This window comes from Arachis ipaensis, chromosome B7 (genome assembly GCF_059453495.1).
Source record: "Arachis ipaensis isolate K30076 ecotype BB chromosome B7, ASM5945349v1, whole genome shotgun sequence".
Lineage (NCBI taxonomy): Eukaryota > Viridiplantae > Streptophyta > Magnoliopsida > Fabales > Fabaceae > Arachis > Arachis ipaensis.
The window spans coordinates 114,970,808-114,991,770 of NC_142442.1; the positions used below are offsets into that span (position 1 = coordinate 114,970,808).

Genomic DNA, 20,963 nt, shown 5'->3' on the forward strand with positions numbered 1-20,963 from the left:
TTGAATCTGTGAATTCTGCAGCTTTTAACTTAGAAAATTTTTAGCAGAATGACCCCTCGCGCGTAGGCGCACTTGGCGCGTACGCGCCGTTCTTCGAGAAAGCAACATCCACGCGTGCGCGTGGTGTGCGCGGGCGCGTCGATGCGCTGCATCGAATGCCCAGCCATTTTCCAGAGAGTTTTGCCAGAGTTGTGCCAGTTTTGTGCCTGGGGCACAATGTATTCGCGCGTATGCGTGGCTGACGCGTGCGCGTCGTTTGGCTAATTTTCAACCCACGCGTTCGCGCGTATGACGCTTGCGTGTCGATAAGTTTTAAGGCCATCCACGCGTGTGCGTGGAGTGCGTGTATGCGTGGCCCTGTTTTCATCCCAAAGTTGATTTTTGAGTTTTAAAAGCCAAATTTCATACTTCTAAGCCTCCGATCTCACCACTTATGTCTTAAATCATTATGATATGCCTAGCATGAGAAAAAGGGCTAGTGAATGTGGTAACTTGCGAGTGAAGCAAGGGAAAAATGAATGATCAATGAGGATCAAAGATGATTATGTGAGATGCGGAGAATGGCGGTGGAAGTGCTTGTTATGTCATGGGCCGAAGGGCCATAATTGTTAATGAATTGGCTGGTTATGGATTTAACCATGAGCCGGATGGCTAGATTATTGCCGTGTTACGGCGGAGCCATGATTATGGCTAAGTATAAATGCATATATGCTGTTGAATGAATTGTGAATGTTTGCACTTCCACTACCGGAGATGAGGGTTTCCCTGGGAGGAAGCAGTGGCTAGCCACCACGTGCTCCAGGTTGAGACTCGAAGCTCTTTTGACCCTATGTCGTAAGTGTGGCCGGGTACTGTGAAAGGCCCAGATGAGCTCGCCCCCATAAATATTCACCAGTGATGGTGATGGATAAATATTCACCAGTGAGGGTGATGGATATGGATCATGATTATGATCAAGTTTATGATGAGTATAACTCGAGTTGGGGATGCACGACAGAGGGACAGTCCAATGGCTAGCTACCAGGACTTGTCGGGTTGGCTCTATAACCGACAGATGATATCATCAGCCACTAGGGACAGGCATGCATCATAAGCATACTACATGAATTGTTTGAGATTGCCTATTTGACTGCATATTACTTGCTAATTGTCTAAATGCCCTATCTGTTCCTATTTGTAAATTTCTTGTCTGATATAACTGTGTTTGCTATATTATACTCCTGCTGGTGGTTGGGAGGTCTGAAGGAATTGGAAAGGGAAGTATTAGTTAGATTGAAGAATCTTTAGTTAGTTGCCACTTACGGTTTAGCTTGTTTATAAGCTTTGATATTATCTGGAGGAAGTTCTAGGATTGCCTTCGGCTTTTCTCTATTATTATGTATTATATATGTGGAAGCTGTTACCGTGCTGGGGACCTCTGGTTCTCACCCATGCGGATTTTGTGGTTTTCAGATGCAGGACGCGAGGCTTCTCATTGAGGCATGCTGGAGACTTCTGGATTAGCGAAGATCCTTTGTTCTCGGGACTCTGTTTTGGGTTATATATCTTGTTTAGATACTTTTATCTCCATTAAATAATACAAACTGTGATGACTCCTCTTATAGGAGGTTTTGGAGAATAGATTTCTGTATTTGTGTCCCTTTGGATTTTCCTTGGGGTTTTCCTTATTTTATCATATGTATATATTGCTATGCTCAGGCCGGTTATCTTCGCGGCCGGATTTTGAGTCTTGATATTCCTGTTTTTGACACTCCTTTGTATATATATTATCTCGCGTTCACTTATCCTTTACTCGTTACGTTATCGATCGGAGTGTTGCGCGTTCGAGTTACGGTTTTTTGTTTACCCCCTTTTTCTACAAAGGCTCCTAGTTATAATCAATTATTTATACTACTATACGTACTAAATTTTTGTTTTAGAGGTCGTAATACCTTGCCATCTCTGAATTATGACTTAAGCATAAGACTCTGTATGGTAGGGTGTTACATTATAGTATCAGAGCAGTTCGTTCCTGTAGAGCCTGAGGAATGGACTGACTATGCTTCTGTGCATTCTCTGTATGTGTGTTATGTGTTGTTAGTATATCTACTTGATATAGTTAGCATAAACGTTCATGAGCATGCATTTGGGACTTTGAAGCACTAAACTTCCGATATTGAGACTGATCAACTTAATATCGATTGTTTGGTATGTTTAGGAACCAGATGGCGCCTCGTGGATGCGGTAGAGGCCGTGGGAGAGGACATACAAATGCTCGTGCGCCGGAGACTAATCCTAATGACCCGGTGAACTTTATGACTACGTTGAAGGACATGGCTGCTGCTATGCAAGCCACTGCTGCGGCTCTTGGTCAACAGATGAACAACCATGGTAATGACGGAGGTGGAGTTCAGGGTCCGATGACACTGGCAAACTTTTTGAAGGTTAATCCACCGAAGTTCAAGGGAAGTACTAGCCCGACTGAAGCCGATACATGGTTTCAAGCTATGGAACGAGCACTGCAAGCGTAGGTGGTACCTGAAGGGCAGCGTGTGGAGTTCGCTACCTATTTGCTCACTGGTGAAGCGTCACATTGGTGGCAGGGAATCCGACGCCTCCTGCAGCAGGGTGATGATTATATCACCTGGGATGTCTTTAAAGAGGAGTTCTATAAGAAGTACTTTCCGACTTCTGCTAGGACGGCCAAGGAGCTTGAATTGTTGCAACTGAAGCAGGGTACTATGTCCGTATCTGAGTATACTGACAAGTTTGAGGAGCTGTTCAGATTCTCTCGTATGTGTCAAGGGACTCCGGTGGAATATGAGGAATGGAAGTGTGTTAAGTACGAAGGAGGACTCCGGAGCGATATTTTCAGTTCAGTGGGACCAATGGAGATTAGGACTTTCTCCGAATTGGTGAACAAGTGTAGGGTTGCTGAAGAGTGTGTGAAGAGGGCAGCCACTGAGAAAGGAATTCACAAGGGATCATTTCCACAAAACCGAGGGAAGAGCTTTGCACCTAGAGGTCCGCCCTTCAAGAGGGGAGGTTCTTTTAGGAGGGCCAACAACAACTACTCCCAAGGGAAAAGGTTTGGGAAGCAGCCTCAGAATGATCAAGCTTGTACTAGGTGTGGGAGTCACCATCTGGGAGTACCATGCAAGGCCGGATGGGGTTTGTGCTACAATTGTGGAAAGGCGGGGCATAAAGCCGCAAGTTGTCCAGAGAAGCAAAAGCAAGGTGCTGGGAAAGCACAACAGACTGGTCGGGTGTTCACCACCTCAGCTGTGGGTGCAGAGGGATCCGAGACACCCATTCGAGGTAACTGTGAAATGGCTGGTCAAACTTTAAATGCTTTATTTGATTCGGGAGCATCGCATTCATTTATGGCATTTGAGAAAGCCCATGAGTTAGGATTGAAGATCGTAAGCTTAGGTTATGACTTAAAGGTGTATAATGCTACCCATGAAGCCATGGTAACTAGGCTAGGATGCCCGAAAGTTTCGTTTAGGTTCAAGCAGCGTGATTTTGTCCATAATTTAATCTGCTTACCGATGATCGGTCTTGATCTTATCTTGGGATTGGACTGGTTATCTGAGAACCATGTCCTGCTTGATTGTTCTACCAAGTCGGTGTACTTTATGCCGGAGGATACAGAAGGGCCGGTTGTGGTGAATAATTATTACTTAAATTCGATGATGGTGAACTGTTCTGGAATCGAATGTCAGGGTATCCTGTTGTTAACCGCGGGTGTTTCGGGTGATGATCAAATGTTGGATCAGATTCCGGTAGTGTGTGAGTTTCCGGAAGTGTTTCCCGATGATATTGAGGAATTTCCACCTAACCGAGAGGTCGAGTTTGCTATTGAGTTGATGCCTGGGGCGGGACCAATCTCAAGTGCTCCTTATAGGATGTCACCGTTAGAGATGGCCGAGCTAAAGTCTCAGTTAGAGGAATTGTTAGGTAAGAACTTTATCCGACCAAGTGTTTCCCCGTGGGGTGCTCCAGTGTTACTGGTAAAGAAGAAAGATGGAAGTATGCGGCTCTGTGTGGATTATAGGCAGCTGAACAAGGTCACTATAAAGAATAAATACCCATTGCCGAGAATTGATGATCTCATGGATCAGTTATAAGGAGCTGGGATTTTCTCTAAGATCGATTTGTGATCCGGTTATCACCAGATAAGGGTGAGGGGTGAGGATATCCCTAAGACCGCTTTCAGGACTCGTTATGGTCATTACGAGTATACTGTAATGTCCTTTGGGTTGACGAACGCTCCTGCAGTATTCATGGATTACATGAATAGAGTATTCCGTCCGTTTCTGGATAAATTCATTGTTGTCTTCATTGACGACATACTGATTTACTCCAAGACTGAAGAAGAGCATGCAGAACACTTGAGGACCGTGTTGCAGATTTTAAAGGAGAAGAAACTCTATGCGAAACTGTCTAAGTGTGAGTTTTGGAAGGATGAGGTGAAGTTTTTGGGTCACGTGGTGAGTAAGAAGGGAATAGCCGTAGATCCAACCAAGGTAGAAGCTGTGATGGATTGGAAGCAACCAGCCACAGTAACTGAGATAAGGAGTTTTCTGGGTTTAGCTGGCTATTATCGAAAGTTCATCAAGGGCTTTTCGCAATTAGCTTTGCCGTTGACAAAGTTAACTCGCAAAGACACTCCGTTTGTTTGGACTCCTGAGTGCGAGGAGAGCTTTCAGACATTGAAGAAAAAGTTGACCACTGCACCTGTGTTAGTGTTACCTGAGCCGAACGAGCCTTTTGAGGTGTACTGTGATGCATCGTTAAAGGGCCTAGGGTGCGTGCTGATGCAGCATCATAATGTGGTGGCGTATGCCTCACGACAGTTGAGACCTCATGAAGCTAGTTACCCTACGCACGATCTGGAACTCGCTGCGGTCGTGTTTGCCTTGAAGGTGTGGAGGCATTATCTCTATGGGGTTAAGTTCCAAGTCTTCTCTGACCACAAGAGCTTGAAATATCTCTTTGACCAGAAAGAGCTTAATATGAGGCAAAGGAGGTGGATGGAATTGTTGAAAGACTACGACTTTGAGTTAAATTACCATCCTGGGAAGGCGAATATAGTGGCGGATGCGTTAAGTCGGAAGTCGTTGTATGCGTCTTGGATGATGCTTCAAGAGGAGAAGTTGCTCAAGGGATTCGAGAGTCTAAAAATTGGTGTTCGAGGAGTATCTGGAACCTTGTGTTTGAGCCGATTAGAAATCTCAAGTGACTTTAAGTCCGAACTCCTAAAGGCTCATGAAAACGATAAAGCGTTATGGAAGGTGTTACCGGCTATCGAGCAAGGAAAACAGTGGAGAGTGTCGGAAGAAAAAGACAGGTTATGGAGATTCAAGGGTAGGATCATTGTGCCGGATGTTGGCACTTTGAGGCAAGATATCTTAAAGGAGGCACACAAAAGCGGATTCTCCATTCACCCGGGAAGTACTAAGATGTACCATGATTTAAAGGCGATGTTTTGGTGGCCGGGTATGAAGAATGATGTGGCGGAATATGTTTCAAAGTGCTTAACTTGTCAAAAGGTAAAGATTGAACATCAAAAACCTTCCGGGATGTTGCAACCTTAGAGGTTCCGCAATGGAAGTGGGAAAGTATTGCAATGGACTTTGTGTCGGGATTGCCAAGGACTAGGACTAGTTTTAATGCTATCTGGGTGATTGTGGACTGACTGACGAAGTCAGCTCACTTTTTACCCGTTCGGATGACTTACACCCTTGAAGATCTAGCACGGTTATACATAAAGGAGATTGTGAGACTCCATGGTGTACCTGCTATTATAATCTCTGATAGAGATCCTCGTTTCACTTCGAGGTTTTGGGGTGCATTTCATAAAGCTTTTGGAACCCGATTAAGCTTGAGTACATCTTACCATCCTCAAACAGATGGTCAATCCGAGAGGACGATCCAAACACTAGAGGATATATTGAGAGCTTGTGTTTTGGACCAACCGGCGAGTTGGGATCGGTATATGCCGTTAGTGGAGTTTGCATACAATAATAGTTACCATGCGAGCATCGGAATGGCTCCGTATGAGGCATTGTATGGGAGGAAATGTCAATCTCCGCTATGTTGGTATGAAGCTGGAGAGAAAGGCTTGTTGGGGCTGGAAATGATAGCTGAGACCATTGAACAAGTCAAGAAAATTCGAGATAGGATGCTTACAGCGCAGAGTCGCCAGAAGAGTTACGCCGATCAGAGGCGGAAGCCCTTGGAATTTGAAGAAGGAGATCATGTTTTCCTGAAGGTTACTCCAACCACAGGAGTAGGTAGGGCGATTAAAGCAAAGAAGTTGAATCCTCGATACATTGGTCTATTTCAGATCCTGGAGAGGATTGGACCGGTGGCGTATCGAATGGCTCTACCACCTCATCTTTCGAACCTGCACGACGTATTTCACGTGTCGCAGCTTCGGAAGTACACTCCTGATGCTAGCCATGTGTTAGAACCTGAGTTGGTTCAGTTAAGGGAAGATTTGACGCTTCCAGTGGCTCCAGTCAGAATTGATGATACTAGTATCAAATGATTCTGTGGAAAAGAGGTTTCATTAGTCAAAGTGGCTTGGAGTCGAGGCGGTGTTGAGGAACACACTTGGGAACTTGAGTCGGAGATGCGAACGGATTATCCGCATTTATTCTCAGGTAATTGAATTTGAATTTTGTGGGCAAAATTCCCAATTAGGTGGGTAGAATGTAAAACCCGGTTAATTAACGGCTAATTAACCCATAAATGAGAATTTATTCTAGAAAGCCAAAAATGTTATTTTTATGGCTAAATGTGATAGAGGAAATTGAGACGACAATTTCGGTACCAATTTTATAGAAATCGGACCAAGATTGGACCGAACGGGCCAAACCGGGCCAACCGGACCCAAAGTGGGCCCTTGGCCCAACTAAACTAAATCAAAACCCTAGTTTTCAGCACTCTCTCTCCTCACTTGACACACTCAAACACGCTGAAATTGGTATGGAGGGGGGAAGAACACTCTCTCAAGTTCTATCTCTCACTTGATCTTCAAACCACCATAACTTTTGATCTAGAGCTCCGATCGCCGCTCCGTTTGTGGTCACGCGTTCACTGCGGAGAGCTCTACAAAACTCATACAATTAATCTTGAGGTAAGCCACGTTTTACTGTTCGAAATTCCAGCCCTTGATTTCGAGTTTCATGAGCAAAAATGTTGAGATTTTGGGTTCTTTGATGTTATAGGACCCAACTCTCTTGAAGGAGAAGGTTAATCTTGTCTCCTTGGACCTTGGGTGTGGTAAGATTCTCAACCCTAGTGTGATTTGTTGTTCTATGATGTTTGGGTATTGAGATGTTGTGTATGGGTATGATGATTGTGGCTTAGGTTGTGTATATGTGAATATTGGAGCTTGATTGATGATTTTGGAAAGCTTGGAAGAGGGTTTTGTGTGATAAAATCTGTTCTTGGAGGTGTTGATACCTTGATAGCTTGTGGACAAGTGGTTTGGAAGTGCTCCGGTTGAGCTTGGAAAATCGGCTAAGGTATGGTTTCGGTTTCCCGTATCTAATATGTAATGTGGTAGGAAATATTTAGGCTAGAGGCCCTAAGATAGGCATTGAATTGATGATGTTGTTGATTGGTTGAGATATATGATGTGTTCATATATGTGATTATGAATATTGATACCTTGATTGTGTGATATATGAGAAATGCATGTTGTGATATATGCTTGATGGATGATTGAGGTTGAATTGATGGGTGGTACCATGTTGATGGTGAGTATGATGATGATTATGTATAATGATGGTTGATTGGAAATGGTATTATTGGAAATTGGGATGAGGAATGATGTATGACATGAGATTGTGTTTGTCCTTTAGCCATTTATTGAGAAGTGTTAAAATGGTTGGAGGTAGTTTTGGAAATTTTGGTAAAATGTCAATGTGTGAGTTGAGGATGGCTTGTTGTTGATTTTGGTACATTTTGAATGATTTCAAAGAAAAGGGTTGAAATTAGCATGTTTTGATTGATTTTGAAAAGAGTTGAAAGTGGCTTGTTTTGAAAATGGCACTTTGTGGTTTTGAATGAAAATATGGTTTTTGGGCATACTTTGACGGGACATAACTTGGACTACAGATCTTTGATTTGCGCCAAATCTGTTTAGAAATGAAATTGGATCCGGGATGTCCATGCCGTTCGAAGAACGGGTGAAAGATGATTTAAAATGAGAGAGTTATGACCGTCGGAAGATTGGGGGTTGAATCTGTGAATTCTGCACTTGGCGCGTACGCGCCGTTCTTCGAGAAAGCAACATCCACGCGTGCGCGTGGTGTGCGCGGGCGCGTCGATGCGCTGCATCGAATGCCCAGCCATTTTCCAGAGAGTTGTGCCAGAGTTGTGCCAGTTTTGTGCCTGGGGCACAATGTATTCGCGCGTATGCGTGTCTGACGCGTGCGCGTCGTTTGGCTAATTTTCAACCCACGCGTTCGCGCGTATGACGCTTGCGCGTCGATGAGTTTTAAAGCCATCCACGCGTGCGCGTGGAGTGCGCGTACGCGTGGCCCTGTTTTCATCCCAAAATTGATTTTTGAGTTTTAAAAGCCAAATTTCATACTTCTAAGCCTCCGATCTCACCACTTATGTCTTAAATCATTATGATATGCCTAGCATGAGAAAAAGGGCTAGTGAATGTGGTAACTTGCGAGTGAAGCAAGGGAAAAATGAATGATCAATGAGGATCAAAGATGATTATGTGAGATGCAGAGAATGGCGGTGGAAGTGCTTGTTATGCCATGGGCCGAAGGGCCATAATTGTTAATGAATTGGCTGGTTATGGATTTAACCGTGAGCCGGATGGCTAGATTATTGCCGTGTTACGGCGGAGCCATGATTATGGCTAAGTATAAATGCATATATGCTGTTGAATGAATTGTGAATGTTTGCACTTCCACTACCGGAGATGAGGGTTTCCCTGGGAGGAAGCAGTGGCTAGCCACCACGTGCTCCAGGTTGAGACTCGAAGCTCTTTTGACCCTATGTTGTAAGTGTGGCCGGGCACTGTGAAAGGCTCGGATGAGCTCGCCCCCATAAATATTCACCAGTGATGGTGATGGATAAATATTCACCAGTGAGGGTGATGGATATGGATCATGATTATGATCAAGTTTATGATGAGTATAACTCGAGTTGGGGATGCACGACAGAGGGACAGTCCAATGGCTAGCTACCAGGACTTGTCGGGTTGGCTTTATAACCGACAGATGATATCATCAGCCACTAGGGACAGGCATGCATCATAAGCATACTACATTAATTGTTTGAGATTGCCTATTTGACTGCATATTACTTGCTAATTGTCTAAATGCCCTATCTGTTCCTATTTGTAAATTTCTTGTCTGATATAACTGTGTTTGCTATATTATACTCCTGCTGGTGGTTGGGAGGTCTGAAGGAATTGGAAAGGGAAGTATTAGTTAGATTGAAGAATCTGTCAGTTGCCACTTACGGTTTAGCTTGTTTATAAGCTTTGATATTATCTGGAGGAAGTTCTAGGATTGCCTTCGGCTTTCCTCTATTATTATGTATTATATATGTGGAAGCTATTACCGTGCTGGGGACCTCTGGTTCTCACCCATGCGGATTTTGTGGTTTTCAAATGCAGGACGCGAGGCTTCTCGTTGAGGCATGCTGGAGACTTCTGGATTAGCGAAGATCCTTTGTTCTCGGGACTCTGTTTTGGGTTATATATCTTGTTTAGATACTTTTATCTCCATTAAATAATACAAACTGTGATGACTCCTCTTATAGGAGGTTTTGGAGAATAGATTTCTGTATTTGTGTCCCTTTGGATTTTCCTTGGGGTTTTCCTTATTTTATCATATGTATATATTGCTATGCTCAGGCCGGTTATCTTCGCGGCCGGATTTTGAGTCTTGATATTCCTGTTTTTGACACTCCTTTGTATATATATTATCTCGCGTTCACTTATCCTTTACTCGTTACGTTATCGATCGGAGTGTTGCGCGTTCGAGTTACGGTTTTTTGTTTACCCCCTTTTTCTACAAAGGCTCCTAGTTATAATCAATTATTTATACTACTATACGTACTAAATTTTTGTTTTAGAGGTCGTAATACCTTGCCATCTCTGAATTATGACTTAAGCATAAGACTCTGTATGGTAGGGTGTTACACCACTCATATTGAGTTTGAGGAAGTATCAATGTCTTTTAATGATTATACCTTTTTTCAAAGTTCTTCCACAGATCTGCAGGATCTTTTAGTGTGAGATATTCATTTTTCAATCATTCGTCAAAATGACGATGAAAGAAGATTATAGTTTTGGCTTTATTCTTTTGGGATGAATTATTTATATTTATTGAATTAAGATGGATTTCGACATCTAGTATCCATGATAAATAGTAGCTTTGACATAATAAAATTTTATTACTTGAGTCTTCTTAAATTTTGATTAGAGTCTCATATTGATAACGTGTTGTGAAATAAATAAATAAATAAATAAATATAAAATAAAGAAGTGTAAATAAATAATTCTAATATTAATATTATAACAACCTAAATTTTTGAAAATTAAAAATGAGTTATTTATGATTTATTATTTTATTTAAAAAAATTATTTTTCTAAAAATAATTAAATTAAATTTTATAATATTTTAAACTTAAAATCTATTAGAATTTTTAAATAATTTATATTATAATGAGATATTTTAAAAATAAAAATAAAAAATTATTATTATTATTATTATTATTATTATTATTATTATTATTATTATTATTATTATTATTATTATTATCACTTTTTCATTATTATTATTATTATTATTATTTTGTTTTAAAGAAAAAAAAAAGAAAAAAAAAAGCAGCCGAAAGCATTAAGGAAGTAAAGATAACGAAAACCAAAGGTTGCTTGCATGTAAACATATATATAAACATGACACATGTTATTCTATTTATTAATCATCACCATTTTAACTTCATTTGCTTCTTTATCACCCAACCAATATGAAAGAATCAGAGAAAGGAAATTGACCGAGAGAGAAAGGGAGAGAACCGAAGCTCTTTGATATTTTGGCTTTGATTTCTTGAGATATGTAACTCCAATTAAAAATTTAATCCGGTAAAAATGTTCGTATCCTCCTCCTCTACACGTTAGCGTTATTTTTGTCCGGTAGAAATTGACGGTGACGTAGCTCTTCTTCCCTTTGAGTTCGACCAATTGGAGTTCTAGGAGGCACAGATGACTTTTGACATTTTCTTCTTCAGCAGCTCAGTCAGTCAGAAAGCTTCTTTAAAGTTTTCATTGATTCTGATTTCATACGAAGGTAGGCGATTTCATGTTGAAATTAACTCTTTTAATTTATGAATGCCATGGAAGTCTAGTAGATATTTGCAAATAATTTATGATTGTTTGGAATGACTGAATGATAAGTTTGAATTGCATTTGTGACTGAATGTGATGAATATGTATTTGATTTCATGATTGTTTAGGAATGCTGAGCTGATTGTTGAGTTGAAAAGTGGTTTGATTTGTTGGTATTGAACTGAGATTTGAAAATAATTTCTGATTTTGGAAATGTTTGAAAAGAGGTTGAGAATGGTTCGGTTGGGACCCGAAAAGAGTGGCAAAGTCCGAGTTTTAGGGGAGATGCTGTCGAAATTTTATTATGAAACTTAAGACTTTGTTTGAAATATTTAGAAAACGGTTAGACTTGAGAAATAGTATTATTCGGCTTTTGATTTATTAAGAAAAGATGTACGTTTGGGTTTGATTTATCAAGAAAGACTTTATGTTTTGAGTTTGATTGTCGTCTTCCCTAAAATCTCGAGACCCTGCAGTGAGATTTATTTAATAAATGATTCTTTTAAAGAGGTTTAAATCTAAAATGGTTTTGAAGTTGGGTTGGAAAAATCATGGTTAAGAAAGAATTGGTTTTTGTATGAAAGAAGAACTGGTTGTAAGTAAAGTAGTTTTGGAGGTTTGGAAAGGTTATAAAGAGAGGTGTTAGTTTTAAATAAAAATGACTTGAATCCGGTTTATTAAGTAAAGGGACCTCTGTCATAGAAGAGCAGAGAGCAGTGACTGAAGAGATATTGAGTTTTGTTGGGCCTTAGTGCCAAGTGTCTAGTGAGGACGGCGATACGTAACGCTCACTTGACACAATAAAGACGGCTCAGTGAGGACGGCGATATGTAACGCTCACTGGAGGCCATGGGCTTTATGTGTGAATGATTGTGCGGGGATGCCCGTGTGTATGGAATGGCTTCCAGGAGAAAGTGGCACATGCTTCAGCTGGAGAATCAGCGCCTGCAAGTACTTGCAGACATAGTTGTCAGAACTGAACCGGTGATCGAACCGGTCAGATTACTGCGTCACTGGGTTACTTGTTCAACCGGTGGGTCACTGGTTGAACTGATAGAACCGGTCGTACGTAAATAAAAAATATAAAATAGTAAAAAATTGAATAAAGTGACAATTAGGACCTTAAAATTTTCGACTTCAGATTAATTAGCCCTTGAAAAAAAAATAAAGTACCAATTTGTCCTTCAAGATAGTAAATGATGAACACATTATGTCCCTCCATTAATTTATCATGTGAAATTTAGTGGTAATGCTTATATGTCCCTACTAATTAGTCCTAAGTCGAAATCTTCGAAAATCTACTAACTCAATACTCTAAAAAATTTAAAATAAATATCTTTACTAACATTTTAATATGTAAATGCAAATATTAAAATATTTTATACTTATTTTAATAATTCTATAAATTTTAAAGAATTAAAAAAATTGAGTATAAAACTAAAATTAAATTAAATAAATATAAAATAATTCAGTTATGTATGTATATAATATATAGAATAACTAGCACATAGATTTACAAATGAAAGCACCAGTTTGGTGGCATTCCCTATTGAAGCATAGCAAGGAGACATGGGTCACTGGGTCATTGGGTCAACCGGTGAGTCGCTAATTCACCCGGTTGATCCGGTCATAATTAACTAAAATTATAAAAATAAAATTAAAAATTAAAACTTAAAATATATGTTTTAATAAATATATTAATAACAATTAAATATCAATTCTTAGATATAATTTATGATGTAAAAAAGATAATAAATTAATTATTAGTATAAAATATTTTTTTAATTTAAAAGAACACAAGAGAGAAAAAAAAACATAACACAATAAAACTTGGTATTAATGTGAATTCATGTTTAAAAAAAATAAAAAATGAAATTCATTTAAAGTTAGTATATAATTATTTTTTGTTGTATATGTTAATGAGAAACGTGATGGCAGAGTGACATAAGAGGGGACCTTGTATGCAGTAGGTCCCCTGTTCGAACCCTTCAGCAATGTTTTTTACCAATTTCGGGGCAGCGGAGCACCTACGGTGGTTTGTGGCCCGCTAGTGCATCCGTGGACTCGCACGGGTCAACAGCGGTTCAGACACGAACCGGCAGGTTTTCAACGGATTTGACCATCGTTGACCGAGTCAATTGCGTGTTCGGTCTACAGCATCAACCGAACCGGTCAGACCACCGGTTCACCGGTTTCCGATCGAATCGGCCAGTCTGGTCCGGTTCTGATATCTATGCTTGCAGATGTCATGTTCGGCATACTTCAGCTGGAGAATCAGCGTCTGCAAGAAGTAGAAACTTGCAGAGGTTATGCCGCTGGAATGCCTTATCTGACTTGCGAGTCGGATTGCGTCGAGTGCGGGTCAAAACCGACAAATGAGCTCATTACCTGCGATAGGACTAGACATGCATCATCATTGTTTGCACATTTGTATTTGATTGTGTTTGCTTATCTTGTCTCTCTTTGATTGTGCTATTTGTCTTATTGCTATTTGTTTGTGTGTTGATCTGTTTCCTGTGCTATTAGTTTGTGTATTTTCAAAATGTTTGATAAAAATATAGTTTTATTGAGTAAAGTTAATTATTTGCATCTTATTTCATTACTCTTACGGCATTTCCATTCCTTACTGAGAATGTGTGGTTTGTTCTCACCCAAAAATCTTCCACCCTTTCAGTGACACAGGTTCGAAAACTCAGTTTGAAGCTGTGGTCGATTACTAGTCTTATTTGAGTTAAGTTTATGTGTTGAATTGCTTTCCTAGAATTTTCTCGCCTTTGTTTGTTAAAATTTTATTTTATACAGAGAGATAGGAGTTGTATCTGAGTTTCATTTGAATTCTTTTGTATGATATTTATTATTCTTACTAACTATGTGACTAGTATTGCTTGAAGATCTTTGATATATGATTTTAATTAATAGAAACAAAATTTTTCGACTTTTTCTTAAAAATTGAAACGCGAAATCAAACTAAAGGCTCAGTATTAAATAGTAAATACGGAAAACAGGTCAGTAACGCCTCACTTTTGGTACGATCATGACATGTTGAAAGTTAAAGTGTTACAAATATTCACCACAATTAATATCTCAATATAATAAAAATGATTCATATATTATATATCGTAGCATATAAAAAAGGAAAAGAGTGTTTGTTGTTATTGCTGTGCATTATTCTTCTCTATTTATAAGCATACAAAAATTAAAATTTTAAATATAACTAACCTTAAAAATCCATCTCATGCATTCTTATCACAATAGATTCATCTCTTATTAAATTAATGATCTATTAGAAATTTAGAATTGTAAACGAGAAAAAAAATTATGGGAATATCGTTTCTCTATGTGCAAGTAGCATCACTGTGATTTGTAGGTGTAGCATAAGAATTTTTTTTTTTTTTTTTAAGTTCCAAATCATAGTACCCCTTAATTTTGACAAACTATGATAGAAACTATAGATTCTTCTAATAAATTATCTAACATAGTAAAATCCTTGTACTGATAATAAGTATGGATGTTACCAAATGTGTTAACATTGGCACAGAAAAGACCACCTTGAAATTTCTCTAGTAATTGGCCCATTATTAAATTAATTGCATAAAAAATGAATATAGAAGATAAAGAATAAATTTAAATAACAATTATTATGTCATTCATGTAGAATATATATTAAAATATATAATATATATTAAAAATAAATTAAATTATACATATATTTATATATAAATATATAATAATTAATTTTAGTAATTGATTTTAATGCACAAAGAATATTTTTGTTTAAATATACATAAAAGAAAAAGATTTAGTGACTTGATGATTAATGGAAAATATAATTCAGGGAATATTCTGACTGCTCCATAAGAAGCAAGGAAGGATTGCCGTACCAAATTAAACAATGCCAAAACATAAGCTTTATTTAGTTGTGTCTGATGGTGATGTTCTATGTGGGGAGCGGGTGAAACAAGGCACCATTTTGTTTGGTTTTGGACATTGTTGGGTGATTGATGATGCTATCAAAGGATAGCATAATAAAGAGTATTAAAATATTCTTTCAGTGCATGACATAATATATAAAAGAAAAATAATATTTGTATTGTTTTGTGTATAGTTTTCTTTTTTAATTTCGTCAACGATATTTAAAAAGATTTCTATATATTTCCAGAGTCACGAGAATAAGAAGAGTGAATCTATTTTTGCATATGGGAGATACAGAGAGTCGCGGTAGCAGGGTGTGCAATTCTTGGTGGAATCAGAGTGGACGAAAGCAGAAGCAGAAGGATGAAGTTTACGGCGAGGTTCTTAGTAGACTTAAAGGATTGAATGTCAAAGAGGCTTCAGTTCCTGGTTTTGATGATGAGCTTTGGGCTCACTTCTACTACCTTCCAACTAGGTACATCACTCATTCTACTTCATCTTCCTTCCAATTCTTTGTCTTATGCCTGAGTAAGTGTAATTAGATATGCGTTGGATATGAACGTGGAGAGGGCACAAGATGTGCTTATGCACAAAAGGTTGCTTCACATGGCACGATTCCCTACTATTGCAACTGGACCTGCAATTGAAGTTCGTCTTGTTCAGGTACTTTGTGGATCAATATGTTAGATTGGATTAGGAAACTAATATTATTGTTTACTCTACCAAGATATCTAGGGAAGCGTTGCTGGTACATGCATTATGCAGGTTCGTGCTTCTTCTGCTGTACGCAGTCCTCAATATTTTGATACTTCAGCCACAATGATGAGGCATGATTATTATGTGAATATACTTAAGTCCTTATTCTTATCCTTTTATAGTTTACTTATATTTACCGATTATATTTATTCTTTCTTTTTACTCTTTCATGATTTCTCAGCTTCCATCCACCCCCAGCCTTTGCTTCATCAGCTAATCTTGAACTTGATCTATGCAAAAGTCAGTTACAAGCTGAAGATAAGAGTAACAATTTCAATTTTTACGCACACTATGCCCGGTAATATATCTTTATATTGTCTTTACTTTTGTTTTACTCACTAGCGTTTATCGTTTGAAACTTTTTGTTCTGTTTATTGTTTTCCATTCCTAGTAATTCATGCAGGCCAGTGCATGAAATCACAATTTCAACAAATGACAAGCCAAAACTCCTCAGTCAGGTTGTTTTGTTCACACCAGCCAATACAATTCACCAGAATTTTTAGTTTTGTTTGCTTTTGTTTTAGTTCAAGCTTGCATGATGCAACTGCAGTTAACTTCTTTAATCTCTGAGACTGGGCTTGACATTCAAGAAGCACATGCTTTTTCGACGTTGGATGGATACTCTCTGGATGTTTTTGTTGTTGGTGGTTGGGCAGTTGAGGTATTTTGTCCCTTTTGTTTTATTTTTCATTGTAGTAACTGATAATGAAGGAAATTTTAGCTTATGGAATGAAAAACATGCACAGAAATTTATCTCAAGAAGATATATATCTGTTTTATGTAATACTACTACTTTGAATCAAATTGTGTATACAAGTATTTTTAAGTTTTATAACTTACCAGCTCTATGAACTCTGATTGAACGCTACTTGTATCTCATTTCTATGTAACAGTTTACTTGACAGTCCTCCATTTTTGAAATTTGTAGGAGACAGAGAAATTAAAACATGTACTAGCAAAGAAAATGCAAAAACTCGAGGTAGGCATTTATAGTCCCGCTTGTGGTTATACATTTTAGCATGTTCACGCATTAAAAGTTAGACATTTTCTTATTCTTTGATTGAATTAAACTTGTGGAGAAATACATGCCTACAAGACGCTTTAAATGTTCTAGATTAGTATTAAGCATTAACTTATTAATTCGGAGTTAACAAATTAAGTATTTCTCCCATCTACGTAAACCGTTTATTTATAAGTTATGTTTTGGGTGGAAAACGGAAATCCAGAAGCAACCTCAGTTGAAAGAAAATGGCACTATTAATACAGCAGAGCAAGGGAATACTGGGTTCAAATTTATATCTAGTCATGTAAATTTTGCTAATAATGGAAATGATGTCTGGGATGAAAGATGTTTGAGATGTGAAAAGAAAATTGCATCTGGATCTTTCAGTGATCTGTGAGTATTATCATTTTATTTCTTTAACTTGATATGTTTGTGAGTATGTAACTAACAAACTGGCACAGGTATAAGGGTATTTTCTGTAACCAAGATGTGGCTATCAAAGTTCTCAAGGACGATAATTTGAATGAAAATATACAGAGGGAGTTTTATCAAGAAGTCTATATCCTAAGGTTTGTTCTATTACAAATTCTATTCATCACATTTAGCACACCACCCTTCATTTCTTTGAATTCAATAACATTTCCATAAGAGTCAATTGCCAAGGGAAAAGGACTTTTAAAAGGAACTTTAGCACAAAAGTTAAAAAAAACGATGATTTGCCTTGTTTGACATGTTTAGCGTTCAAAGGCATATTTTGAAAATTTAGTGTGTGAAGTGCACCAGCCAAAACATAAGAATAGTTACATTTATCATAGAATACATGGCTTACTTGAATTGAAATCCTGCAGTAAAATTCAACATAAAAATGTCGTGAGATTTTTTGGTGCCTGTACAAAACCCCCTAACCATTACCTTGTCACAGGTAAAATTTATCATTGTGGATTATATTTTGCTCATTGTTGGCAAGGTAAATACAATGGTTGTGATATCAATGTCAATTGAATGCGTAATCTGTTTTTATTTTTCAGAATATATGTCTGGTGGAAGTATGTATGACTTTCTTCATATAAAGAAGGCTGCGCTTTCTCTCCCATGGTTGCTTAAGGTTGCCATTGAGGTTTCAGAAGGAATGAAATATTTGCACCAGAATGATATCATACATCGAGACCTCAAAACAGCTAATCTCTTGATGGATAATAAAGGGGTAATTAAGTCCTTATATCTTCTACATTACTTTAGACCTTACTGTCTATGTATGATTTCTTAGTTAATGTTGTCAAATTGTATACTACATAATTGTTAATTGTTCTCGTTGATAGAATTTAGGTAGTAATAACTTCAAACTCCAATATCATGAACACCGAAGCAGAGTATGATCTTATATTGTAAGAAAAACTAACAGGTAGTTAAGGTTGCTGATTTTGGGGTGGCTAGAGTGAACAATCAATCCGGGGTGATGACTGCAGAAACTGGAACTTATCGGTGGATGGCTCCGGAGGTATGTATGTATTGCCAGTGTTGATTACTACTTGTCTTTCCGAATTTATGAATTATGGATTTTTTTTATTCCGCTGATTCCGATCCCTGGATTATTGTGCATGCATATGGAAGGTGATTGAGCATAAACCATATGATCACAAAGCTGATGTTTATAGTTTCGGCATTGTCCTTTGGGAGCTTCTCACAGGAAAGGTAAAGCTTTCTGTTGGTGGTGTTCGTTGTTAAGTTATAATAAAATAATGGTCTCTCAGAATTCACGGCTTATATATATATGTTTCATGCATGACTGAATTACAGCTTCCTTATGAGCATTTGTCCCCATTGCATGCGGCAGTTGGAGTGGCCCAAAAGGTAGTGTTTCTTTATTAAGTAATTATGATCAATGCATGAATTTTTTAGAGTTGGTTAAATGAACGATTAGAAGTAAAAGGCTGCGGTTTAATATTAGCAATGTGAATGAGTTGTTGCAGGGTTTGAGGCCGGAAATTCCAAGGCACACGCATCCAATGTTGGTGGAATTAATTCACCGGTGCTGGCACCAAGATCCATCTTCAAGACCGAATTTCACAGAAATTCTGGAATTTCTGTTGCACATAACCATGAAGGTTGGTTCTAGAATCTAGACATAATATTTTTCCTAACGGTTTTTGGTGTAATTCAAGCTTCTATAAAAGAATGCTATCTTTTCTACCAACACAGGTTGCTGGGAAAGGTGAGGTAAAGGGAATGTATGAAACGTTTTCAGGCTGAGAAGACATATGTAAACAATGATATTTAATTTCTCAATCTAGGTCGTTCGTTCATCATGCTTTGGAACCCTTTGACCTCTAACTGCAGATGTGAATAATAAACACATGCAATAATGCAAAGTGATGTTTGATACCAACATTCTTAGAAAGTGTATCTAGCTAATCTCATGAGTATTTTTACTCGATCCATTTTATCTTTTTCTTCGCTTTGTTTGTTACGACCAAAATGAGTCATTATTGGTACTCATAAAAATTGTTCTCTAACAAACATAACAAATTTGAATATAAATTAAATAAAAAAGTTATAAATATTTTTAATAAATTTACAAATACCAGAATGAATAGTTATATATTATTTTTAGCAAAACACAAAATAGATTAATATAGTTGGATTTTGTCCGTAACATATGAAGTATATAACATCTAGAAATTCAATAAAGAATATGTATTCATTGCAAAAGGACTCACATATTCAAGTATTTGTTCTTGAAAAATATTTTTTTTTTGAAAACGGAATGAATTTTGTAACTCAGTGACTAGACAATATATCTATAATCCACATGAGACCATATAAACATTATTCTTAAAGTAATTTTATTTAGAAAATAGTAGTTGATACTAATAAATGAATCAATAAGGAAGTTCTCAATACAAAAATCAAATCAAATAATCCACACCGGGTGGCTCCACCTCTAAGGGTAACCCTTTCTTCTCGTGTGGCCATACAGAATAACAGATATAACGTGTGACCTACACGTTAGGCTAGTAATGTCCCTGCTAATTGAGATCTGAATTAGATGCATCTAAGTTAACGTTATGACCGCCGTTAACTACGGTTTTCTAATATGAGCCTCCCAAACTAATTCAAAACATATAATTTCAAATACAATAAATCTTTGATCTATCAAATGTATAAAGTATTAAATCAAATAATACTTTCTCATCGGAAATCCTTTTTAATCATAAGAACTTTCAAACATATTTCACAATTTCAATGTAAGTGAGTACCAACAATATTTCCAACGCTTCAAAAATACATATTCAAGTAAAATTAAATGTTATAAAATAATATAAAACTTCATCAAACATACATATAGTCTCATTGTAAATTTTCAAGGTACGAGCTTCACAAAAATAATTATTCAACCCTAATAAATCAATTATTCTAATCAAATTAAAATTCTTCAATAATAATTTTATAAATATAATTAAAAGCTCGTCACAATAGCATAAACCAGAAGTCAATAATTATAAATGTAAAGCCTACTCACAACTTGGTCCCAAGGGACAAAAGAAATTGGACCCGGAGTGACAAATTAAAAGGTGAGAAAGGTTGAAGTAGAATCGAACAAAAGAGTATAGAATTTGGAACGAGACAGTGGCAACAACTTCGATTCTCACGGTAGCGATAGTGGCCACAACACCAGGCAAAAGCAATAAATTCAAATCGAATACAAAGACAAATATAGATATAGTTATGGAAAATCTAAAACAGAACAGAGGCAGAAAAATAAATTAGAATAAGAAGAGCAAGGCAGGAAAATAAAATGGTGGCAGAGATATGATGAAAATGGAGCAGATTGAGGGAAGAATCTAGACCAGAACAGCAGCGAGACAGTGTTGTCGGCGAATTTGGAAGTTCCAGTGTGTTTTCCTGGCGAAAAAAGGTTGAACAGGACAAAATGGAGCA

The 20,963-nt window shown here is 37.7% G+C and overlaps 1 protein-coding gene across 3 annotated transcripts; it reads left to right on the forward strand.

Annotated features, from left to right (window-relative positions):
- Positions 1 to 15,415: 15,415 nt before the first annotated feature.
- LOC107609775 (serine/threonine-protein kinase STY46) lies at positions 15,416 to 19,410 on the forward strand. Of its 3 annotated transcripts, none has more exons than XM_016311799.3 (16): positions 15,420 to 15,740; positions 15,808 to 15,928; positions 16,031 to 16,092; positions 16,203 to 16,319; positions 16,413 to 16,479; positions 16,572 to 16,682; positions 16,950 to 17,000; positions 17,248 to 17,417; positions 17,486 to 17,593; positions 17,873 to 17,946; positions 18,053 to 18,228; positions 18,427 to 18,522; positions 18,636 to 18,716; positions 18,822 to 18,875; positions 18,995 to 19,129; positions 19,224 to 19,410. In XM_016311799.3, the coding sequence occupies exons 1-16, from the start codon at positions 15,550 to 15,552 to the stop codon at positions 19,272 to 19,274; spliced, it is 1,665 nt and encodes a 554-aa protein (XP_016167285.1). In that variant the 5' UTR covers positions 15,420 to 15,549; the 3' UTR covers positions 19,275 to 19,410. The 3 variants fall into 3 exon arrangements, 2 of the variants coding, with proteins under 2 accessions (XP_016167285.1, XP_088350007.1); XM_088493881.1 differs by having other exon boundaries at positions 15,552 to 15,740; positions 15,808 to 15,913; positions 15,993 to 16,092; XR_002350188.2 differs by lacking the exons at positions 18,995 to 19,129; positions 19,224 to 19,410 and having other exon boundaries at positions 15,416 to 15,740; positions 18,427 to 18,526; positions 18,822 to 18,876.
- Positions 19,411 to 20,963: the final 1,553 nt, after the last annotated feature.

Coding starts and splice junctions, on each gene's coding strand:
- LOC107609775 (XM_016311799.3), top strand. CDS start 15,550: ATGGGAGATACAGAGAGTCGCGGTAGCAGGGTGTGCAATTCTTGGTGG. Junction 15,741..15,807: donor TTCTACTACCTTCCAACTAG/GTACATCACTCA, acceptor AAGTGTAATTAG/ATATGCGTTGGATATGAACG. Junction 16,683..16,949: donor TTGGTGGTTGGGCAGTTGAG/GTATTTTGTCCC, acceptor TGAAATTTGTAG/GAGACAGAGAAATTAAAACA.